We start from the raw sequence: 24,140 nt of genomic DNA on the forward strand, positions 1-24,140 counted from the left end.
GCAAAGAAGGGGAACCCACTGCCCTGGCAAGCTATTTGTTCCCTGTCGTACCATTAGGTAGTTTTTCCTAACAGTCACTGGGAATCTGCCTTAAAAGGAAAGTTGCAAAGTTGCTGTTCATCAGTGTATTTCAGGGGTGATGTAAGGCTGCATGCAGTCCTCCCAAAAGTCAAGACTCCTGCCCAAGGGTTGCCACCTAGCTATAATGTCTAACTATGACAGAAGGGGGAAATAACTAAATGTCAGTAGTGGTTTAAAAAATTCCACAACCACAATCGGAAAGTTCTCCTTTCTGTCTGACATGTGGTGTATAGGAGAGGGGCCATGCTTTAGGATACTAGTCCCATACCTTTTCTGGATATGTGGAAAAGATGCATAGTTTGGTAAGCCATAACACAGATGATTCCTGGATACTTGTGATATAGCTGACTCCAGGTTCAAGCTTTAATAAAACACATAGTGCAGCCTCACGAATAAGAACAAGCAGGCCAGCAAAGCACAAAAAATGAGATGGGTGGACATAAGACAGGGCTTTGGCAGGCCATATTCCCTCTTTTAGACCAATCCAGAGCTCTAGACCTTTTGTTGCAGCAAACAGCTGCATTTGCACGGCCTGTAAAAATGTGGCCCAGAAACATTTCTCAAGGAGCTGCCTTAGTATCTTCTCTGAGATCTTGGGAGATTTTCACACCTCATCTTTTAAACCAAGACTTGCTAGCATTCATGATAACTGATCACTTCATGTTAGTGCTGCTTTCTTCTAGATGCTAGAAGAAATTCCCCAGGCTGGCCCAGTTGTGCTCAGTAAAGGAAGACAGAAAGTTCCCCTTGGCTGCTCACCCAGGAAGGTCAAAGACTGCCGGAAGGAACTGCATAGCTCTTTCCTTGTTCCAGAAGGTCAGTTGCCTTTACTCTCAATGAAGTGAAAATAGTTTCTCTAGCTCATCTTTACTAATCCTGTCTTTCCCACAAATAATTACGCAGCAGCTGATTCCTCAAAGCATGAACCCTTTGGTGGGCTGCCTCCAGACTGGTGGGCCACACGTTGGCTATGCCTAACTTGATTACTGCATTAACCCATTGGCTGGGTTTGCACAATTCACTGAGTCACAATCAACCAAACAGGCTGGGTCTGCATAAGATGCATAAAACACACACCCAAAAAACTGAGGTTTAACATGAACGAAACCTAGCATGTTAGCCAAACAGACCTGGCAGGTTTTTACCCGACTTATTAAGTGCCACTGAGTAGTCCTGTTCTACAACAAGAAAGACCAAGAATCATTAACAAGGAAATACAGCATGATGCAGGCAGGAGAATATGTTATCAGGAACTTTGTCTGGCCTATTTATCTCACCAGGGAAACCAAAAAGGTGACGGCTCAAGTTACAGGACCATGTCTGCAACATCAACCACCTGGATAAAGGAAACGGAATCTCTCCACAACACCATATCCCAAGCCCCTTGTAAAACTGAAGAACATTATCCAGAAGACTGAGGAGGACCTGTCCACAATCTTGTGTATGAACAATCTCCATTTAAGAACCAGTTCCGGGAGGATCTTTTTTACAGTAGCCTTGATGACATAACCCTAATTAATTAATTAAATTTATATGCTGCCCATCTCTCCCAGAGGGTGACTCTGGGCAGTTCACATTTAAAATAAAACCTCAAAACAGTTAAAAATATAAATATCCCCATTAATTTATTTAAAAAGTTGAACTATATAAAAAGACCATATACATAAAAAGGCTACAAACATTCAAGAATCTTATAGAATCTGCAAAGCATTATACTATCATAATTTAATATTATGAATATATTTTGGCCCACTTTTTTCCCTATCTCCTCACTGTGTTTTCCCATCTTTCTTGGCCAAATGTTTTTTTTTTAGTCAGCAAGCTCAGTTTTAGTTTACAAGCTCAGTGTAAAGCTTATAAAAATATAACTAAGTCAACAGTATCAATTAGGAAGGAACCTCAAAGAGAATGACTGTGCAGGGCTTCTGAGAAGAGAGTAATTTCTCAGGAAAAAATATGAAAAGTCTCACCAACCTCTGTGAATGTTCCTTTGTGTCTTGGTTCTACAAACATTGGCTTCACTGCTTCTATTTTTCCCACAAATTCATGTACCTAGTAGAGCAGAGAGAGAATATTAGATTAAATTAGATTAAAATAAAATAAAAATAGGGGGAACTCCACTATCATCTAAGGGCTAATTTGTGCCCCAAAGTAGAAACCTACTCTCCAATATTCCAGGCTTTTATCCATGACCGGATATGAAGGGAAAAACACCAGGAGTCCATGCGGTATTATTCGGACAAGATTACCTGCAATAAAACAGAGTGGGTTGAAACCAAGTTTTCCCCTGACTTCAGTACTAACTCTGATTCTTTGCATAATTTTGAGCATTCCTCTTCTGATCTACTTTGCTACAGCTCAGCCATTCCCAGCAAGGCAAGGTCTCAATCTCTCAGCAATTCTTTTTCTCCTAGAATCCCTAGAATGCTATGGCATGGGCCTCTTTGAAGACAGGGTAATGTCCCCAGCCCTGAAAGAGGCAATGGTGTACCCCCTCCTCAAGACACTGTCCTTGGATGCAATAATTTTAGACAACTATCATCCTGTCTTCAGTAAGGGAAGGTTGTTGAGGTGGTGGTCAGAGTATACTTATAGAGGACCCTGGAGGAAGCAGATTATCTAGATCCATTTTGGTCCAGCTTCAGTATGGAGACAGCCTTGGTTATGCTTGTAGGTGACCTGTAGCAGACCCAAGATGTAGGTAGTGCATCCATCCTTGTGCTCCTTGATCTCTCAGTAACTTTTGATACCATCAACCATGGTATCCTTCTGGACCAGCTCCATAGGTTCAGAATTATGGGCAGTGTCTTACTGTTGTTCTCTTCCTTCCCTCAGTCAATTCTAGTTGGTGTTGGTTGGGGGGCAAAAAGTTGCTCCATAGGCCCCTTCTTTGTGGGGTGCCACAGGGCTCAACACTCTCTCCCCACCTGTTCAACATCTACATGAAACTGCTGGGTGAGGTCATCTGCCAGTTTGGGGCTCAGTAACATCAACATGCTGATGATACCCAATCGTATCTTTTCACCTCAGGCTGGCCAACTGAGGCCATCAAGGTCCTGTCCCAGAGCCTGGAGGCTGTGCGGGCCTGGATGGGGAGGAACCAATTCCAACTCAATCCTACCAAGACCGGGTGGCTGTGGATATAAGGGCCACCTAGATTCAGGGATTTTCCATGTTTAATCCTGGATGAAGTGGTACTTTCCTATTCAGGAATAGTGCACAATCTGGAGGTCTTCTTGGACCCACTGTGCCAAGGCCGTTGCATGGCTCCATCTGGTGCACCAGCTGCACCCCTTCCTGAATCCGGAGACCCTCCAGACAGTCACTTGCACTCTAGTCACCTCACAGCTTGACTACTGCAATGCACTCTACTTGGGGCTGCCCTTGAAGACCACCCAAAAGCTTCAACTGCCCCAGAATGCAACAGCACAGATAGTGATGGGCATCTCTCAGTACGCTTATGTGATACCCTTGCTTTGTGGGCTGCACTGGTCACCAGTTGGCTTCCAGGTGCTGGTTATGCTCCATAAAGCCCTATGCAGCATGAGGCCTGGTTATTTGAGGGACTGCATACTTCCCATGGCTTCTGCTTAGCTGGGACAGGCTGACAGAGTTGGTGTGCTCCGGGTCCCTTCGATTAAGCAGTGCCATATTACAGGACTCAGAAAGCATGCCTTCTCCATCACGGAGCCTGGTGACTGGAATGAAGCCCCCCTCCCCCCATCACGTGGCTCCCGGCCTGCTGGCATTCTGGACAGCCTTACAGACCTGGGTGTTCTCCCATGCCTTGGACTAGGGTGGCTGGAGTCCCTTGTGGGATATGTTTTGAGGTAGGTTTTTGGTTTTGGTCGAGTGGCCAGATTTCCATCTTGTTTATCTCGTACTGTGTTACTTACTTTTTTGTTTTATTCTGTTATATGGTAAGCTGCCCGGGGTCATTTGGGAGTTGGGCAGCACCTAAAGTGAGCAAATAAATCAGGAGGTGCTTCCTGACAGTACAAGCTGTCAGCCAGCAGAAGAGGCTGCCCTATGTTGTGGGGAGGTTGGACGGTCATTTCTCAGTGATGCTGCAGTGGGTCTCTGGTGTAGGTGACATCTAGGGTCACTTCCAGCCCTAAGGTCACTTCCAGGTGACTCCTCTCAACATTAGGAAATCTGTTATTTCTGCACCAGACACAGGATACCGAGGATAAGATACTGAAAATGTGTCCAGGCTGAAATCTTACAGAGACGCTCAAGTGGTTGACTGACTGATTAGGTCTTGGCCTTTGAAAGGATAACTTGGGGACGGGTGTGCGCATGTGGTGAGATGCACACACACACACACACAAACAAAACTGCATTATGTAACATCAAATTGTAAGTGCCTCTTGAGTACTCTGGACTGACAGCTGCTTTCCAAGAGTGGATCCAGGAACAGATTTTATGGTCCACCAGCATACAGAGGATCACCAGTGGCAGACATGGGGAATACAACTTCATTGCTCTTGGCTATCTCATCCTTAACCCTTGTTTATTCTGCTGCTTTAGCTGTGAACCCCATCAGCTTCACTGTAGCATTTAGTCATGACTTGCAGCAAGATTCTTTCTGCTTTACCTATTGTTTTCCCAAGAGAGGACAGACATTCTTCTGAAAATCTGTAAATGAAAAGAAGATGATGAATCCCATCAGCACACAGCTTTCAGGTGTTAGGAAGAAGAATACTGCTCAGTTGCCACAATAATTTCCAGGAAAGTAACTGAATCTCTTTTCCATGCCTGGTTCATGGTTTTAAAACCACTTTCCACTCTACTGTCAAGCTTCAGCGTTTACATTATTGTTGTTGTTGTGATTAAATCCCGCCATTATTTAAAACTTAGAGAGGGGAAATATGCAGGAGCCCATCAACCCAGCTTGCAGCAAATACATATGTCAAAATGCAGTATTCAGAATATGCATGGTCAGAATTTCACAGGCATAACTTCACATAATGCTTAATCAGGAATGTTGCCTCATAAGAAACTTTCTGGGACAAATTCTGTGGAACTGTTAGATTCCTGTAACAGTTTATCTCCACGTGAAGGAAATCATCCATTGTCCACTTTCTGAGTAAAGAGGAACACTATGATAAAATTAACAAGGCATTAAAGAACACTTATGGTGTTACTAAAGAACAACAATGACAGATTTGTAATAGTTTTTTTAAACTCAGCAATCCCCCTAGGTTTATCTGCAACCTTTGGCCAGAATATTTAAATGGCATTTTTAGAGTCAGAGGCAGTAAGTCACGGATTACGAATTAGCACATATTTTGCCATCACAGCAAACAGCACCTTTGCTTAAAGGGAGGGGGGGACTCTCATAGAGAAAATGGTTTAAGGCTCTCACACTTTAGATTGTGATGCCCTAAAGGATCACAAGCAAATTTGACAATGGGGGTTGCAAATTTTGTGGGGCTTGAACACATTGGGGAAGCTTGCTACCAGAATCGGTTCCCATTAACCTGTTTATCCAGGTAAAACAGGCTGAAGGCCTGGCAGGGCTCTATCGTTGTTTTGTTTGGTATGCAGATTGAAACTTTATTACTGAGGGTGGGTGAAACATTTATTTCTTCCCAGTCTTAATCTCAACGACAGCATAAGAATGTAAGCAAAGTGCCCTGTTCGATCAAACCCTTGTGTCAGGTTCAGCCCAAGAATCACACGAGACAGTCCAGAAATCAGCTCAGCGTCTTTATGAGCTTGCACCCAAGAGACAGAATCTCACCGGACTAACTCTAATCCTCCAACGACAGCAACTATAACCATGATGCCCTTAGGGAGGGGCCAGCCTCTTCCTCTTGACTTTCACACAGCAGCTGGGGGCCGAGGGGATGCTGTCCTCGGAACGTCTCTCCCCCTTCCCTGTAACCTTGAAGCTCCACACCAGAGTCCTCCCCACTCATGCTTTCCATCACACGCTGGCTCATCTAGTCCAGCAGCCTGTTCTTACAGTGGCCACATGTAATGGCTGTGAGAATAACTCTGAGAAACAGGAGGAAGAGCCACAGCCTATATAATGGTCTGATACATGAAATCTGAGTCCAAACCAGAAATGTAGTTTGAGATTCTCAGAACTGACCATCCCTAGTTCTCTGGAACAGAGAAGCAGGGAAGGGGGAAGGGCTTTCAGGTTTGCAAGATTCTGTTATTGTAACCTTACAATAAAAGTAGTATTCATATTCATGATTTTGGTTTTCTGGTCTGGACTATATTAAAAAGCTGACACCAACCAACTTCACAAGGAAGCCCACTAGTCCCCCAGCAGATGGCCTTCACAGGCAGTCCCACTGCCATCAAGGCTAAGAGTACCGTTCCCCATGACTTCCATTAACTGCTCCAACCCTTTTTGGAAGCCAGCACCACATTTCATGGCAGTGAATTCCAAAGGTGAATTATGTGTTGTGTAAAAAAAAAAAATCCTTTTGTCTGTCCTGATTCTTCCAGGATCTAATTTTACTGGGTGTCCTCTAGTTCTAGTATTTTGGCAAGAGGAAAATAGCTTCCCCTTATCCACTTTAAACACCATGCGTAATTTTGTACACCTAAATCACATCCCCTATCATTTACCTCCTTTCTAGACTAAAAAGCCCCAAATATTGCAATCTCTCCTCATAAGCAGCTGCTCCAGCCACTGGATCATCTTAGTTGCCCTCCTCTGAACCTTCTCTAGCTCCACTATATCCTTTTTGAGGTGCGGTGACCAGAACTGCACATAATATTCCAGATGTGGCTGCACCATTGATTTATATGAAGGTGTTGACATCTCTGTTTTCAGTACCGTTTATTATCCCTAATATGCTGTTGGCCTTTTTTATAGCACATGCACATTGCATCAACAACTTCATTGAACTGTTTATCATTTGGGTTTTTTGGGGCGGACGGTGTCATGCAGGTTGTTTTCATTGGCACGGATGGTGCCACAAAGTTTGAGAACCTCTAATGTAAGGGAAACGGGTTTAACCCATCTAGTGCTTGCCACTGATATCAAACAAAAGGACCTCTGATTTTTGATTTCCTGATTCTGTGCGTCAACAGTGATTCAATAAAAACAGAGTGGTAAGCACTGAAACTCAAGGCTTGGAAAACCAAAGGAAATCAGATGTTTGGTAACGCCTGGAGTTAAAATGTATAGTCATGATATTGTTATGCATGAAACACTTCTGTACAGTAAGTACATATTTCTGACTAAATGCTTGAATGAGGGGGGAAAAAAAGCAGCTGGGGAATACCAAACGGGAAATAATTCATTACCTTTTTTCGTAAGTGGAGCTCAGTAAGCCTCCATCAGGCCCTTTGGGGATTATTCCTACCCAGATTTGGTGCTTATCAATAACATGTGGATTTTCCAGACAAACTGGGAATGGTCTAAAGAAAAGGAGAAAGTCACCACAGTATCACCAACATGTTAAAGAGATGGGCTTCACAGCTTAATAGCAGTCTGACTAGCTCCTCAAACCAGGTAGAATGTGAATGCAGCCACACTTAGGTATCTGAAGCATAAATTCTAGCAATTTGCACTACTGTTATATATTCATTAATTCATTCCTACAGTTAGGAATCTTCTCAATTACATAAATTTTTCCCTTAGAGGAAGGACACTAACACTATTCTCACCACCAGGGAAGTTTTCTACTGCAAGTCATGTAATCTACCTGTATCCTTTGTCAACTGCAGTGTTATGTTATATGAATGTTCCTTCTGTATTAAATAAACCCAGATACTTACCAGCATTCTACTCATCCAGAGTAATAAAAACAGGGCAGGTAGGAAAAAAAAAAGTTTTCCAAGTATATCATGCATATTATGGGCCCAGGTAGTATAGGATGACTTGAAATGGGCATTAATTTTCCTAAAATAATGAGGTGTAGAAATAAAATTTGCAACCAATGAGGCTAGTCCAAGCAAAAAGTTGGATTCAGACTTAGGCACTATAGCAGCCTTAGCTGCAGAACATCTGTTCAGATTCATATAAATTCATGATAGCCTCCACATCAAAAAGAACATCTTGAAACTTATTTCAGCAAACAGCACATAAGGGGTTTCTAGTCACTGATAAATGTAGTTGTTGATCTTTCTCTAATCAAACAAGTCAATTTTGCCATCTCTGCTAGTTCTGTCATCTTCACCAACCATTCCTCTGTTGTGGGTATTTCAGAGTCTTTCCATTTTGCGCATATAATAGTCTCGTAGCAGTAATCATATATAAAAATAATCTTCCATGGCTCTTTTCTAATTGACTGTCCATTAATCCCAACAAGAAAAGTTCTGGTTTCAGTTGAATGTTAACCTTTAAAATTATTTGTATCATTAAATGTATTTGAAATTTCTGTTTTTTTTACAAGTCCACCAGACATGATAAAACCAAAATGGTTAAGTGTTCCAATGACATTTCCATGCACAATGTAACTGACTGCTGGCAAGCCAAGTTTGTTTGTATCGGTATAAATATAACAATTATGGTGGGCAGGGGAGGAGGCGGAGCTGGCGTCGCGGCGGTACGGTGTGCGATCTGGAGCTCCCAAGATCGCAGCTGATATCTCCGATGCTGGACGGTCCCGAAGGACCTAAGCCGTCCCGTAGAGACGGCGACTAGATAGGGCACGTCCTGTTGATCCCAGGGATATCGCAAAATCTCTGGTTGATCCGGGAGAAGCCCTGAAACCAGCGACGGAGTGGCAGCCATTGAGACTGCAAAAGCCGGGACAGCTCCAAACGGAAGAAGAAAGTGTGCCAACCGGGTGAGATGGACCTTTGTTATTCAATTTTGCTTAGAGAACACCCTAAGTAATCCAAAGTGAATTTTTAAAAGTGAAGAAAAGTGGGACTAAGCGGCGAGATTAAGCCTTTGGGAAAATTCTTTTTAGTTATTTAACTTTCCCTTTTTATGGACTTGAATCTGGCACAGTGTGGTTTATTCCATTTTTAAACTCAACTGGACTGGCTTTTCTGTTTGATACTCAATAATTTCTGATTTCAAGCATTAGGACTAAGATTTTTTTTTTTAGTGTTTTAAGAAGCATATTTCTTTTTCTCTTCTTTTCCCTTTTTTTTTTCCTCTCCTTTCTCTCTGGCTGGGAAAGAGGAAAAGCGAAGTGAAAGCTAATGAAAGAAAGTAGCACTGCCACCTAGAGGCTTGGATATATATATATATATATTGTTTTTTCTACTGTGACTTGTTTTACTCATACTCAAGGACTCTTAAAAAGATAGCGAAGTGCATCATAAACTGTTTATACAGGTGCCACCTGAATATTTATAAACAAGATAGCGGAGAGTGGATTCTGAAAATGTTTAAGGTGGAAAGCCTGATTTAGTCACAAGAGCCTTGGATATTTAGTGGCAGTAGCGTACTTCTTGCTAGAGCCTTGGTTTTTTTTTTTTTTTTTAAAGGGAAAGAAATTTAGCTTTCTTTTCCCCTTCCTTTAATTTTTTTTAACTGTATACTATTGGATTAAGGCGGACAAGTGCCTGAAGGTTTTTCCTTTTCCATTCCCTTTTATTTCCAGGTTTATTTTTATCTCCTTTTTATTGTTTTTCATTTCCACTTTGTGGAATAGTATCTGTGGTTCTTGCCTTGTTCTCTCCCTTTTTTCTTTTTTCTGCAGCTTTAAGCATTAAGATGAGCAAGAAAATAACAGCCCCAATCCCATCAACGTCAGTAGCTTCCTCTTCATCTCCTGGGAGACAACGTTCAATTCAGACAATGATACAATATGAAAAAGAGAAGGAAGTGACATTACAGGCAATTATGCAAGAAATTCAGAAGATTGGAAAGAGGACGGAGAATATTGAGCATAGAATTGAAAAGACAGATGAAAGTATACAACAGATGATGATAAAATATGAGGAGAGATTTAAGAAAATTGAAGATGAAGACACACAAAGAGACAAGAAAATTGGAGATATTGATATTCGACTGAGTGAAGTCGAAAAAGCCAGGAGTGACTTGCTAGGATGGGAAATTGATAAATCAGAATACTATTTGAGATTTCAAAACATAGAGGAAGGAAAAGGTGAAAACCTTGCGGAAATAATGACAGAAATACTGGCAGAAGCATTGGAGATAACCACAGAGAAGATGTCGGATGGGATGGATGAAATCTTTCGTGTATATACGAGATATGCAATGAGAAATAAATTACCAAGAGAAGTACACATAAGATTTACTAAAAAAACTATTAAGGCACAGATACTCCAGGTGGCAAGAGAGAAAACACTAAAGTACAAAGATAAAGAAATTGTAGTCCTGAAGCAGGTGCCAAGAAAAGTAAGAGATATAAGAAGGCAATACTCATTCCTGACTAAAGAGCTACTTAGAAGAGGAGTAAATTACAGATGGCTGATTCCAGAAGGTCTTCAGTTCACTTGGCAGGAGCAAAGACAAAGAGTTGATACAGTCCAAAAAGCAGAGCTATTCTATTCAGAATTTTTTAAAGGAAAAGAAGAAGACACACAAAAGGAAGAGTCGTTAATTGAGTTTCAAGAAGAAGGTGCAGCAGCAACTGGAAAAGAAAAAGAAGAAAGTGGGGGAGATGGTGCTCCTAGAGAACAACGAGAAGTAAGATCTACTAGAGCAATTAAACCCTCGTATAAAGCCTAACATGGAGGAAAGAAAATTGATTACGATCAATATAAATGGACTTAATTTGGCTATTAAAAGAAGGAAAGTATTTCATAAATTAGAGAAGTTAAAGTTTGATATAATTTGTCTGCAAGAAGTACATATCAAAAAACAACACGAATATTTGTTGCAGCAAAAAAAACTGGGTAAATTATTCACTTCCTTGCCACAATGTAAAAAAAGAGGTGTGGTCCTATATATTAGAGATACAATGCCAGCAGAACAAATCTATGCGGATGATGATGGAAGGATTTTGATGGTTGAAATAATAGATAATAATGTTAAAACTCTTTTAATTGTAATTTATGCGCCTAATGACAATCAAGAAAAATTTTATAGGAAATTACATATGAAAATAGCTGAATTGGATTATGTTAATATTTGTATGATGGGAGATTTTAATGGAATAATGAATGATCAATTAGACTATAAAACACAGAAATTGACAAAGAGAACTAGGAAGACATTGCCAAAATCCTTCCTTCGAATGACAGAAGAAATAGACTTGAAAGATGCTTGGAGAGAAAGAAACCCAGCAAACAAACAATATACTTTTTATTCAGACAGACATGCATCTTGGTCTAGAATTGACATGATATGGATGTCAGCGGATTTATTTGCTAACATTCGAGAAATTGAAATACAAACAAGTATTTGGGCCGACCACAACCCAATGGTAGTTATCTGGAAAGGACAACGGAAGAGATCTAGATGGACTTTAAATAACAGGATACTAAAAGAAAAAGATTTCAAACAAAAAATAGAGAAAGAACTTACCTTCTTTTTTAATGTAAATAAAAAAGAGGATACATCATTACAGAATCTTTGGGATACAATGAAGGCTTATACAAGAGGTTTAATAATAGATTATACAAGGAAAAGAAACATAACGCAGAAAAAGACTTTTAAACTATTGGAGGATGACCATAAAAAATTGGAAGAAGAGTTACAGAAATCCCCGCAAAAAAGATATTAAAGCTAAAATGGATTTAATTAAACATAAAATGGGATTAATGGAAAAGGAGGAGCTGGCACAAAAAATTAGAAGTGCTAAACAGAATTATTTTGAAGATGCAAATAAACCAGGTAGATGGTTAGCTTATAAACTGAGAAAAGAGAGAGAATCAAAAAGGATTAATCAATTGATAAATGAAGAAGGACAGATCTGCTTTGGTAATGAGGACAAGAAAAAAATTATACAAGATTACTATGGAAAATTGTACTATCAAGAGAATGTACAAGAAGAAGAAGTAAGACAACATTTACAGAAAGCGAAATTACCTCAGATACCTAAAGACATTGAAATAATGTTAGAGGGGAATATAACTATGATGGAACTAACAGAAGCTCTAAAAAGCAGAATGTCGGGAAAGCCCCGGGTCCAGATGGGCTGCCAGTGGAATTTTACAAAACCTTCCAGGACATATTGAGCCTTCAACTATTGGAAGTTATGAATGAAGTTATGACAAAGAAGAGGATACCCCAAACATGGACTGAAGCATATATTACACTTATACCAAAGGAGGACACTGACCCACAACAGGTTAAAAATTATAGACCTATATCTCTACTAAATTCAGATTATAAAATTTTTGCTTCAATATTGGCAGAAAGACTAAAAAGATATTTAAATAATTTTATCCATGCCGACCAAAACGGATTTTTGCCAAAGAGACAAATTAAAGACAACATGAGAGTAATTCTGGACACACTGGAATACTATGAGGCACACCCTGAAAAGCAAATGGCCCTGATATTTTTAGACGCACAAAAAGCCTTTGACAACGTGAATTGGCGATTTATGCTACTGCAATTGGAACAAATGGGCTTTGGTAGAAAATTTACCCAAGCCATTGAAACAATATATCATAAACAGACTGCAAAAATCATGATAAATGGAGATTTAACAGAACAGATAGACATAACAAAAGGGACGAGACAAGGTTGTCCACTATCGCCCTTGTTGTTTGTCTTAACACTAGAAGTGTTGAACAGGAATATAAGAGAAGAGAAAGAAATAAAAGGAATGAAGATTAAAAAGGAAGAGTACAAATTGCAAGCTTTTGCAGATGACCTAGTATTTATACTAGAGGACCCACTGGAAACAGCACCTAAATTAGTTGAAAAGATAGAAGAATATGGAAAAGTAGCAGGACTAAAAATAAATAAAGACAAAACAAAGATATTAACAAAGAATATGCTAGCAAGGCAAAAGAAAGAATTGGAAGAAGTCTTGGAAATACAGGTTACAAACAGGGTTAAATACCTAGGGATATACATTACACCAAGATGTAGTACATTGAAGGAGGATAATTATCTTAAACTTAAACGACAGATTGTAATAGATCTGACAAAATGGGAGAATTTACAATTATCAATGACTGGGAGAATATCCACTATTAAGATGAATATATTGCCTAGGATATTATATTTATTCCAGACAATTCCAATTCGTTTAGGGAAAGAGTTTTTTGATGATTTAAATAAAATTGTATTGAAATTTATCTGGCAGGGCAAAAAAGCAAGAATAAAGCTTAAATTACTACAAGATGCAAGAGTAAGAGGTGGGTTTGCCTTGCCTAACTGGGAATTATACTATCAGGCGACAAATCTGATGTGGGTAAAGGACTGGATAACTTTAAGAAATAATAGACTATTGACTTTAGAGGGACATGACCTGTTGTTGGGCTGGCATGCTTTCTTATGGTATAAGGGAACGAAAACACAGGGCTACTTTAGAAGGCACTATATTCGAGAGGCATTGTTTTTAAACTGGGAGAAGATAAGAAGACAATATTATTTAAAAGTTCCACGATGGATATCCACTATTGAAGCTTTTTCTTATCCAATAACATATAAAAAGGAACAAACAGTTAGATATACTGAGATATTGAATGAAAAGGGTGAACTTAAAACTATGCAAGCGTTAGAAGAACAAGGTATAAAAATGAACTGGTTTTCATATTTGCAAATACAATCTAGATTTGATAAAGATTTTAAAACAGAAGGTATCTATGATGAGCTGACTGTTTTAGATAAAATTTTGATGGGCACTGATGAAAAGGTGATTAAAAAACTTTATGGACATTTACTAGAATTTAAGATGGAGGAAGAACAGGTTAAAGATACAATGATTGCATGGGGGAAAAATTTTGGATATGGAATCGATTTAGAGAAGTGGCAAAAACTATGGTCTCAAAACTATAAAATGACAATGTCAACTGCATATAAAGAAAACTTGTATAAGATGTTTTATAGGTGGCATTTACCTCCAGCAAGGATTGCGAGAATGTATAAGAACAAGTCTGATAAATGTTGGAAGTGTCATCAGAAGCCCGGTACATATTACCATATGTGGTGGACATGTCCAGAAGCTAAAAGATATTGGATTAAAATCCACACATGGTTGGAAAAAATGACAAAACAACATATAGACTTTAAACCAGAGACATTTCTATTAGGAATTATACCTGAAACATATAGCAAAGAACTGAAATATTTGATTGTAAATGTTTTGACAGCGGCTAGAATTGTATTTGCTAAAAACTGGAAAAATGAAAAAGTACCTATGCAGGAGGAAGTTATTAAGAAAATTATGGAATGTGCAGAGATGAGTAAATTAACATTTGAAATTAGAGAGCAAGAAGATAAACAATTCTATATGATATGGGATCTGTTTTATCAATGGTTGGATGAAAAGATATAGTAATGTAATAGATCAGCAAATTATATAATAGAAACTTGACAAACTGACGTAAATTACTATATATATATATATATATAATCAATGGATAAAAATGATATAAATCTTATTATGAAAGCTGATGTTATAGACTAGTAACAAATGAATAATAATTGATAATTGATAAATATATAAATATATGTTAGATAGATGACATGAGATTTTATATAAATGATGAGTGAAGACTATGAAAGGATGGCACAAATGATTGGTAACTGGCTGACACACGGTTTAAAGTGGAAGATGGTTTTTTTTTTTAATGTTTTTTATGTTATTGTTTGTATGTGTTTGTTGTAAAAAATAAAAAAAATATATTAAAAAAAAAAAATTATGGTGGGCAGGAGATAATATTTTTTGACAAAAGCACAAGAAAACAATTACATCATTCTATAACAGGAAACAGGGAGATAATGGCAACCTTGGAAAATCCCTGACTTTTTCCTTTTTCGGGTCAGTAATGTCAATATTATTCAAACCCAGGGCAGGATACTTCTGCCCAACTGCTTTCTTTACACAGATAATTTTTGTGTGGAGGCTCCTTCCCCTGTAACAGCTGGCTCTGGAAGACCAGGGTAGCTCCCACTCTCAGGGCCTTCAGGAAGCTCTGAAAACTCTTCCTGGAAGATCTTTTAAGATTTGGGATTTGATGCTGGAGAACTCCCAGTGACAGATATTACATTAATTGCAATGGTTTAACCTTAATTATATATGACATGTTTTATTGTAGGTTGCCATCGAGTGTGGGGACCCAGGAGTTACACCAATGCCTGTGCAGTGGTTGTACTGAGTGTCATTCATGGACATGAGAACACCTCAGCTAGGGATTTTGCTGAATGGTTTTTTAATGTTTGTTTTAATATTCTTTATTGTTTCTAAATTGTAGTTTTGTATTGTTTTAGTGTTTTTATATTGTTTTTAATTGTTTGTGAGCACTCAGCATCATATATTTCAGATGAGCAGCTCTATATAATCTGATATAATAAATAAATAGTATTGTTGTTATTGCCGTGACTGTAGCTGTTGCTTTTATACACAGTTTAGAGTCACCTTGACTGAAGCAGCTTATACATTCAAAAATGAAATAAACAAGACTCACATCTGCATCTCCATAGCAAAAGAGGAAACTGGGGAAAGGGTCCCACTTGTCAGAAGGATTGTGCGGACTCCCTGACGAACCAACTCATGCATGCTGTATCCAGGGCTAAAGCACCAGTAGCTCAAGACCTTTCCTGCATCAAACGAATTCCAAGACAAAACGTTAGGGCGCTACCAAGTACCTAACCAAAGAAGAAGGTAGTCACTCGCATGCTTTTGGACGTCAAGTATCTACTGACCTGGAATGACTCAGTCTTCCTGACCTGCCTATCATTTTGTGTGAAGAAAAAGCTCATTGCTACAGATATTACCAAAGTAAAAATTAAAAAAAAATCCTAGCATATTTAAAAAGTCTTAACTGACATTCCTTGGCACAGTCATCTCTGCAGACCAATAATTTGAGTTTTAAAAACCATTCTAACTCTGCCTCAGGAGGCAAGTCCCGTGACTGAGATTCATTAAGAACACCTCTTTCCTGAAGTTCTGGGTTAAGTTCATACACAAGTTATGAAAATAAAGCCTACACTGGAGATAGAATGGGATGTGTGTGCTGAACAGACAACTACTCGAATATTTAGGGTCAAGCTACTAGTCTTCCCTCCTCAGCAAGGACTCATCAGCTTTGCAGAATCCCAGATGCTGGCAATCAAAAGAACAGCCCATGTGGAATGCATTAGATTGCTAGTCCCTCATGTCACACCTACAGAAACATGAAAGCTGCTGTTCTGGTCAAGCAAAAAGGTAATTCTAGGAACCACTAACCAAGTTGTATCTTCTTACCACTGATTCTGATAGCAAACAATCACTAGGTCAAAAGTCTCCATTTGGGGAACGTGACGTCCCTGCCTACTTTCTCATGGAAATGCCCATTACTTCAAAAGCTCTTGCCCCAGGACAGTACAAGAAAGGTTTTGTGACATCACTAGCCCCTTCTTCTCCAATGGAAAGGGCACTAAGCATGGCTTCTTGGCCCCTGCAGTTAGTCAATCTGTTCTGTGACGTCAGGACTTGGCACTTAGTTGTAGAAAGCCGAGGCTTAATTTCTCAGTCATTCTTTCTTTCCAACTTTTTTTCTTGAAGGACAAGGTATACAATACAGGTCAATTGAATCCAACTGAATTTAGATGTTCTCATAATACAGCTGACTAGGTGAAATTAACTTGGCTTTTCTGCATGACTGAGTCCACTTGTGGCAAAAGTTAATTCCCAGAATTTGTTGACTAGATTCACTGATCTTTTTTGGGATGCCCCCCCCCCAAGTTAAGCATGCTGTGGAGATAAGAAGTTTACATCTGGTACAGAGAGCTCATTCCTCTTCTAACTGACACAGGTAGTACAGTAGAGTCTTATCCGACATAAACGGGCCAGCAGAACGCTGGATAAGCAAAAATGTCGGATAACACACAGTAACAATTGAGTGCGGTAAAAAAAAAAAACTGATCCGCTGTGCCTGTTGCAATCGATTTTTGCATTACGGCGCCGCACCGTCAGGAGCAACAAGAAAGAGTACACTCATACTCTCAAACAAGCGGCACGCTTTTCTCGTCGCCAATTTATGCGTGTTGGGTTTTTTTTAGGGGCGTCGGATAAGACGGAATGTTGGATAAGCGAAGGTCGGTTCAATGAGACTCTACTGTATAAGAATATACATTTTTGTACTAAGAATTTTGCAGGCATAGACAAATTAAAAAATAACTGACAGGGAAGGCTTCAGAAAGTAGGGAAGAAATTGCAGGATTCCTAGAGTTGCTGTTTATCCATTAGATGTTGTGGTGCTGTTTAGTCAAGCAGACTGCAGATAAAAAGGAAATGAATTTTCAGTAGACAAAATCAGCCAACCCTTTTCTTCCCTTTCACATGATTTCTGCTCCGTAAGGAAACATACAAAGTTACTGAATTAAGTGCTCCATGACAGAATAAGAGAGATAAATATGCAAAGAAAGTGCAACAGCAAGGAAATGAAGGTAGGGTACACATCAGGCAGAAAGGAGAGAGGAGAGAGGACACTTCCTACAAAGCAACTAGATCAATGGGCTGGAAATCATGGAAGTTGTAGGAAGCAAAATAATAGAAATCTGTGAAAGAGCAGACAGAATTCCACAGAGGAAGGGCTGAAAGAACAGGATACATCCAAGTGTTTAAGAGTGAGGATTACTCAGTCAGAAGACTGCAAAGAAAAAGAAAAAAAAGGAGAGAGAGATCATCAATATAAATATTGAAACCAACTAAGAAGTAGAGTGGAGATAAAATGAAAATCCTGAGGGAGTCAGAATGATTATATCACTCATAAGGCCAATGGGATGGGAAAGGGCAACAGTGTGACAGAACAGAAGGAACCAGGTTTTAGCAAAGGGAAGCAGCTGAAAAAATCAAGGATGAAGATGTGGTGGGAAAAGATAGCATTGTGGGGAGTTCTGAAAGCAAAAGTTGGGCATGGGGACAGGCAACTGATGATGCAGTTTACTAGGAAATAGAGTTAGGCATCAGTAATCACTGTTCTTCACTACAACTCAGGTCAGCTGTCTTGATCACTTTACACGGAAACTGATGCAGGCTTAGCCACCCTCTGTTCTTAAACACAGATCCTGCTGCAACATTAGGAGCAGCAGAGAGAAGGATTACCAGAAAGGCAGTCATCTGCTTGGGAGGGGAGACATTCAGAAGTCACTTGTTCACCAGATCTTGTCCTAAGTAGAATCTGGTTTCCTCCTTACTTTGTCCTCTGTCGCAAGATCATCTATCACTGGAATGATTATGTGCTTACTCGCAAGTAGATAAACTGAAGCTCCAGTTCATCAAGCCAATGAACTAGATGTGATTATTTTACACCTTTTCTCTGGCCAAAATCAGATCTTTACTAGAGTCTACTTATGGAGACGAATAAAATGGATAAGACCACCTATACAACATCTTCCAACAAAATGGATACCCACGTAACTTTATCAAAAAGTCCCTGACCACTCAACCTACTACAACACAACCCACACAAGTCATGAATAGGATCCCACTGCCATACATCAGAAACATCTCAGAAACCACCAACAGATTATTACAACCATATGGCATCTCTGCAGCACACAAACCAACAAAATCACTCCAAAATATCCTAAGTAAACCAAAAGACCCAGTTGCCCAAGAAGAAAAAACAGGAGTCATCTACAACATACAGTGTAAGGACTGTAACAAACACTACGTAGGACAAACAGGCAGAAGACTAGCAGAACCCATCCATGAGCACCAACTAGCAGTCAGAAGACATGATGAAAATTCCTTAAGTGCACAACACACAACCACAGTTTTAACTGGGAAACTGTCAGCATTTTAGACCAAGCCAAATCCAAATATGCAAGAGAATTCTTGGAAGCCTGGTATTCAAACAAGGCAGCCATTAACAGACACATAGAGATAAACAGCATCTACATACTATTCAAAAGAGACAAAAGACCAGAAGATTGCCTCACCGGCATTCAGTCACCAGCAATCATCTCCAGCAATCATCACCCAGATAAGCAAAGGTCACCACCAGCCACACAATCAAGCAGCCAACATACGCTAATCAATGAACTACCAGAAGAGCAAAGCAGAACCCCCACCCCCACCAGCACTGGCAAGGCAGGCCACAGTAGATAAAGAGAGAGCAAACCCCATCCCATTTTAGCACTGAAGACGTTATCTAGCCGGGTAATGAAATGTTTGCAAGAAAAGAACCAAGCTCAGAGAACCTCAAGGACTCCACAGTTCAACCCTGAGCTACACATATTCGCCTCCATTCCCAAGATTGTTGTATGTGTGCCTTATCCAATGTAATACTTTGTTCTCTGCAGTATCCACAGAATACCCAAACAGAACCAAAACCAAAACAATAAAGTTTTTTTTTTTCAAAGAAATCTGTGTGCTGAAATTTATGTTCACAAGGGTTCCTGGAACTAATGACAAAATCCATTTAAATATGAAGAAAAGAAAAGGCAAAAGATCCTGGGAGGCAAGCAGAAAGTAATTCCCTGCCAAGAAACTCTGTTCATGGAATACTGCCTCTTTGTTCTTTGAAAGCCCTACTGTCTTTGTATCCTGCTCCATTATCTGATAGGTACACCCTGGTTGCCTCACTGGCCTCACAAAGCTCACAGTGTATTAGATGCAATCCAATACCTTGTTGCTGTACCCAATCACAAGCATACTCACGCTCCAACCCTGCCCCCCCCCTTTGGACCTATCTTTGCCTCCAGGGTGGTTACTATACCAGTTCGTGTTTCAAGGGAAGAGTCTCCTGGTCTCTGGTTCAAACGTACCTGCGAAAATTCTCCTACAGGTGACAATCCCATAGGGTTGGGACCTGGAGGAAGTTGACCCTGTTTGATCTGCTTGGATAGGTAGATAAATACAGGAAAAGCCGTCTCTCAGATAATCTGGTCCAGAGCCACATAGGACCTCAAAGGTGACAACCGGACGCTGAATCACCAGAAGCCAACTGGTGACCAATACAGCTCACAAAGCAGCAGGGTCACCTGAGTGTATTGGAATATATCCCTCACTCTCCAGGCCACCACATTTTGTACCAACAGTAGCTTCTGCATCTTCTTCAAGGGCATATTACAATAGTCCAAACAGAAGTCAATGGGGCATGAGTGTGAGCAGGGCTTCCCAGTCCAGGAAAGGGTGCAACTGGCACACAAAATGTAACCGTGCAAAAGCCCAGTGATGAGACAGCCTCCAACAGCGTTAATTAATTATGACATGCAAAGTTAATAGCCAAATAAATTCACTGCCTTGTTTTATGCCAAGCTGTAACATGTTTGACATCAAAATCACCTTGTTTTTTAGTTGACAGTGAGTTCCACAAGTCTGTCCTCTGCTTCTTTTTTTGATTATTTCCATCAGGATGGATGTGGACCTTGACAATTAAGTAGAACAAGATAACATCAAAGAACAGGAAATGAACCTGCATCGCAATATCAAAGGGGGGGTCCGTACTTCTGTAAAAGCAGCTAAAACCACCACCTATTACAATCTGTCATCAACAAGAGTTATTAGCCCCACTTTCTCCAACTAACGTCAATCAGATCCTTTAGTCTACAATTCCCATCATTCCAAGTTAGACATACTGTAACTAACTTGGGAGTTATGGTGAAGGAGAATTTGAGTGATGAAGCTAAAAGCCCCTAACCCAAATACATATTTTCAGGGGAACTAAACTGTCAGTTCAACCATAAAGCATTATAAGGCCAAGGAATGCTGATAGGCTGGGAAAAGACTCTGGGTGGCGAGCAAAGCTCTGGAAAAGCAAAAGAAAGTCACTCCTAAAGATAAACCACGTTTATGAAATGCTGTCTCTGTTTTTCAAAACCCCACTGCCTTTTTAGTTCTGCCCCATTACCTGATAGTTATGCCCTAATGGCCTCACTGATCTCATTAGGTGCACTATGTGCTGCAGCCAAACAAATACTTGCTGTTGTCTGTATCAATTAATGACATCATTGTTGTATCCAATAACATGCACACTCTGATTTGCTTAAGTCTGTAAACAGAGATGGTAAACTTTCCCCTCTTTGGGCCTGTCTTTAGCCTCCAGCTCTGTCACTAAACCAATTTGTGCTTCAATGTGATTGCATTCTGGTCTCTGGTTCAAATTAGGGAAATTCGCCTACAATAGCATCAAATATCTGGAGGGCATCAGATTGGGTAAAGCTTCACAGAGCTTTTATACATATAAGGGCTGTGAAGAAACAGATGCATTGCATTTTAGAAAACATAACATAGGGGTACTTTATCAACAGCTGACAAATGAAACAAAAACAATTTGATTAAACTGAAGAGCTGTGAAATCTTGTGCTTTCCATTTTCTTAAAATGTAGTGACCATTTTAATTTAATTTAATTTAATTTAATTTAATTTAATTTAATTTAATTTAATTTAGGTGCCACCAGACTCCAAATAACTCTTGCTTAGGCTTTTTAAATTTCACAAGGATTTGGAAAAAGCTAAGAAGGAAACAAAAAGACCAGAACACATCCTCTCCAGCAGCTTACACCCAGATAAGCAGGGATTAACACCAGACAAATAGTCAAGCAGAAAACAATGCCCTAATCAAGGAACTACCAAGGAGGAAACCACTCCCCCACCATCACTGGCCGCACCAGCTACTGTATATAAACAGGGAGCAAACCCCACACTCCCTTGCCCTGATGATGTTACCTAGTTGGGTAATGAAACATCTGCAAGCAAACAACCAAGCACAGAGAGCACCAAGAACTCCACAGTTCAACCCTGAGCTACATATGTTCTCTTCTACTGGAATATATCATTGCCTTACAAGGGCACTACTTACCTTATAGAATTTGGATACCACATGGCCTGCTGCTACGCCAGATGTCCCTTCTGATGGACCGAAGTTAAAAACAGTCTGCAATAGAAAGAAAACTAGAACTAAATGGGTGAGAAATCCAACCATGTTTTTAGTAAAGTAAGGTTATTAACATTCAAAAATGTCTTCCCCTTATGAACAAAAAGGACGTAATTATGATCTTTTAAAGCACATTTTGCTGGCTCTCTTATTTGCCTTTCATGCTCTAATTCTAACTTCATGTTGAAAGCATAGCAAACTAACATTTAAAAGGTGTACTTTTTAAAGCAGTTGACTATTTATTCTGCCAACATGCTTCTATATGTTCAGAACAGATATAAAAGTTGACCAAGACATTCTGCAGGGCTTTTGAAAGCTAAAAGTAGGCAATTATGGTTATTTTACTGTCAATAACTGTTATTTTATAGGATTTTGTTGTGTTATTTATTTCAGATTTTATATCTCATTTCATTGTACTTGTTGTATAATGATAGGAAAGATCCAGTGCTATGTAAATTTAATCAATCACTCAATATATAACTCTATAGCAACACACATATAAAGTGCTATAAAGCATGACTATTTATTTCAAACTTACTCAACCTTGTGCTCCAAAAGCTTCCCAGCAGATTATAGAGAATCATTATTGCCTTTCTGGGAAGATATCAGTGCCTGGACAGAATGGGACTAAACAAGGATACAAGATGATTAATAGTGTAATCCTATGCACGACTACATGGAAGAGTGCTTCACTGATTCATATGAGGTTTAGTCCCAGGGAAGTGAACATAAACTGTAGCCAGAAGAACTCCCAGGTGAGCCTGTCTTTGCACAGCTGCATCGTCATGACCTTGTGTCTTCAAAGGTTGCATGGACTGGCATAATATTGATTGATTGATTGAATTTATATGCTGCCCATCTCCCCCAGAGGGCAACTAGTTGGGGAAATGTTTTACTTTGGGAAACTTATCAGCTATCTGACTTCTGGTAAAAGCCACTCTGTTTCACCAGACTTTAAAAGTATTTGTGATCTGAGGGTGATTAACATCAGTCTCTCATCATGATTAGCCTGAGACTTGCAGCTACCACTGACATCAGTAGGGGGAATGGGGACATTTAAACTGGTCCATCCTGGGTATCTTATGGATCTTCTTGGGTTTCTAACAGGTGCTTCAGGAATTTCCCAGCAACCTAGTGGGCAGCATTATTTTGGGCTCTGGAACCCTCCTGCTAGCCTTTGGGAGCATTTGCCAAGCATTTTGAGACAAACTTGCTGGATTGTTTTTAGGGACTTTTTTCATATTGCAGCCTGTAAGCTGCTTAGAGCCACATATATAGACGGCATAAAAGTGCTGGAAATAGATAACAGGTGACATTTTTCCTCCTGCTGTGAAATTGCACATTGATTAGCTTTGTAACTTACTATTCACTTTATTATCTTCATTTTACTCTGTTTTAAATGATGACGATGATAAAAGCAGCCCTTGGGGGATTGCAAGAACTGAAGGGCAGGAGAGAAATAATTTTATGCGAAAACAGAATATTAAATTAAACCCTCACATGGGAGATGGATTCTTAACAAGGTCAGTTTCAAACCCAGTAGCTGTGTTTCCATAACCTGCTAAGTTTGGTTTGTTTTAACTCTGGTTATAGTTTTTGTACAGGTAATCCTCGCTTACCAATGGCAATTGGGACTGGGAACTCCATTGCTAAGCAATGTAGTCATAAGGCACAATGTCACATGACCGCGCCAACTTACAACAGGCGTTCCGGTAACTTTGGACAGTTGCTGAATGATCAGGTGTCATGCAAGGACTACCTGTACTTCTGCCTGTTTAATTCATTTAGATTTCAATGTACTGGGCAAACTAGAAAACAGATTAATTTGGGAATCAGGTGAAGCATATACTGTACTATCAATGCAACCCCCAGACAGGAATTGTGGAGCCACTGGATTTGCAGTTAATTATACGCAGTTAATAAATCCTTTAGACCAGGGTTCCTCAACCTCAGCAACTTTAAGATGGGTAGATTTCAACTCCCAGAATTCCCCAGCCAGCCATGCTGGCTAGGGAATTCTTGGAGTTGAAGTCCACCCATCTTAAAGTTGCTGAGGTTGAGGAACCCTGCTTTAGACCTTTTCAGGTGAGAAAAAGCATAACTGTTGCAATGAAGAAGCTACTTCTGTTTTTTGCTAATGTATGTATCTATGTGGTCACTAGGCATCCAAAACGACTTGA

General features: G+C 39.7%; 1 protein-coding gene across 6 annotated transcripts in view; it reads right to left on the reverse strand.

The window, feature by feature from the left end:
* Positions 1-24,140, reverse strand: part of RTEL1 (regulator of telomere elongation helicase 1) — a 113,171-nt gene that overhangs the window by 45,624 nt on the left and 43,407 nt on the right. For 5 of the 6 annotated variants that reach the window (XM_088153120.1, XM_088153118.1, XM_088153117.1 and 2 more), the window contains exons 15-22: positions 21,886-21,960; positions 20,370-20,451; positions 15,562-15,694; positions 7,354-7,467; positions 4,679-4,719; positions 2,245-2,330; positions 2,056-2,133; positions 350-442 (exon numbers count right to left, since the gene is read on the reverse strand). In XM_088153120.1, the coding sequence (XP_088009246.1) occupies positions 350-442; positions 2,056-2,133; positions 2,245-2,330; positions 4,679-4,719; positions 7,354-7,467; positions 15,562-15,694; positions 20,370-20,451; positions 21,886-21,960 (702 nt within the window). The remainder of the gene's footprint in view (positions 1-349; positions 443-2,055; positions 2,134-2,244; positions 2,331-4,678; positions 4,720-7,353; positions 7,468-15,561; positions 15,695-20,369; positions 20,452-21,885; positions 21,961-24,140) is intronic. The other variant, XM_088153119.1, reaches the window with a different exon arrangement.

The sequence above is a fragment of the Python bivittatus genome, unplaced genomic scaffold (genome assembly GCF_059951505.1).
Source record: "Python bivittatus isolate LINGU-HERP-01145 unplaced genomic scaffold, Pbiv_v1 ctg000700_np1212, whole genome shotgun sequence".
Lineage (NCBI taxonomy): Eukaryota > Metazoa > Chordata > Lepidosauria > Squamata > Pythonidae > Python > Python bivittatus.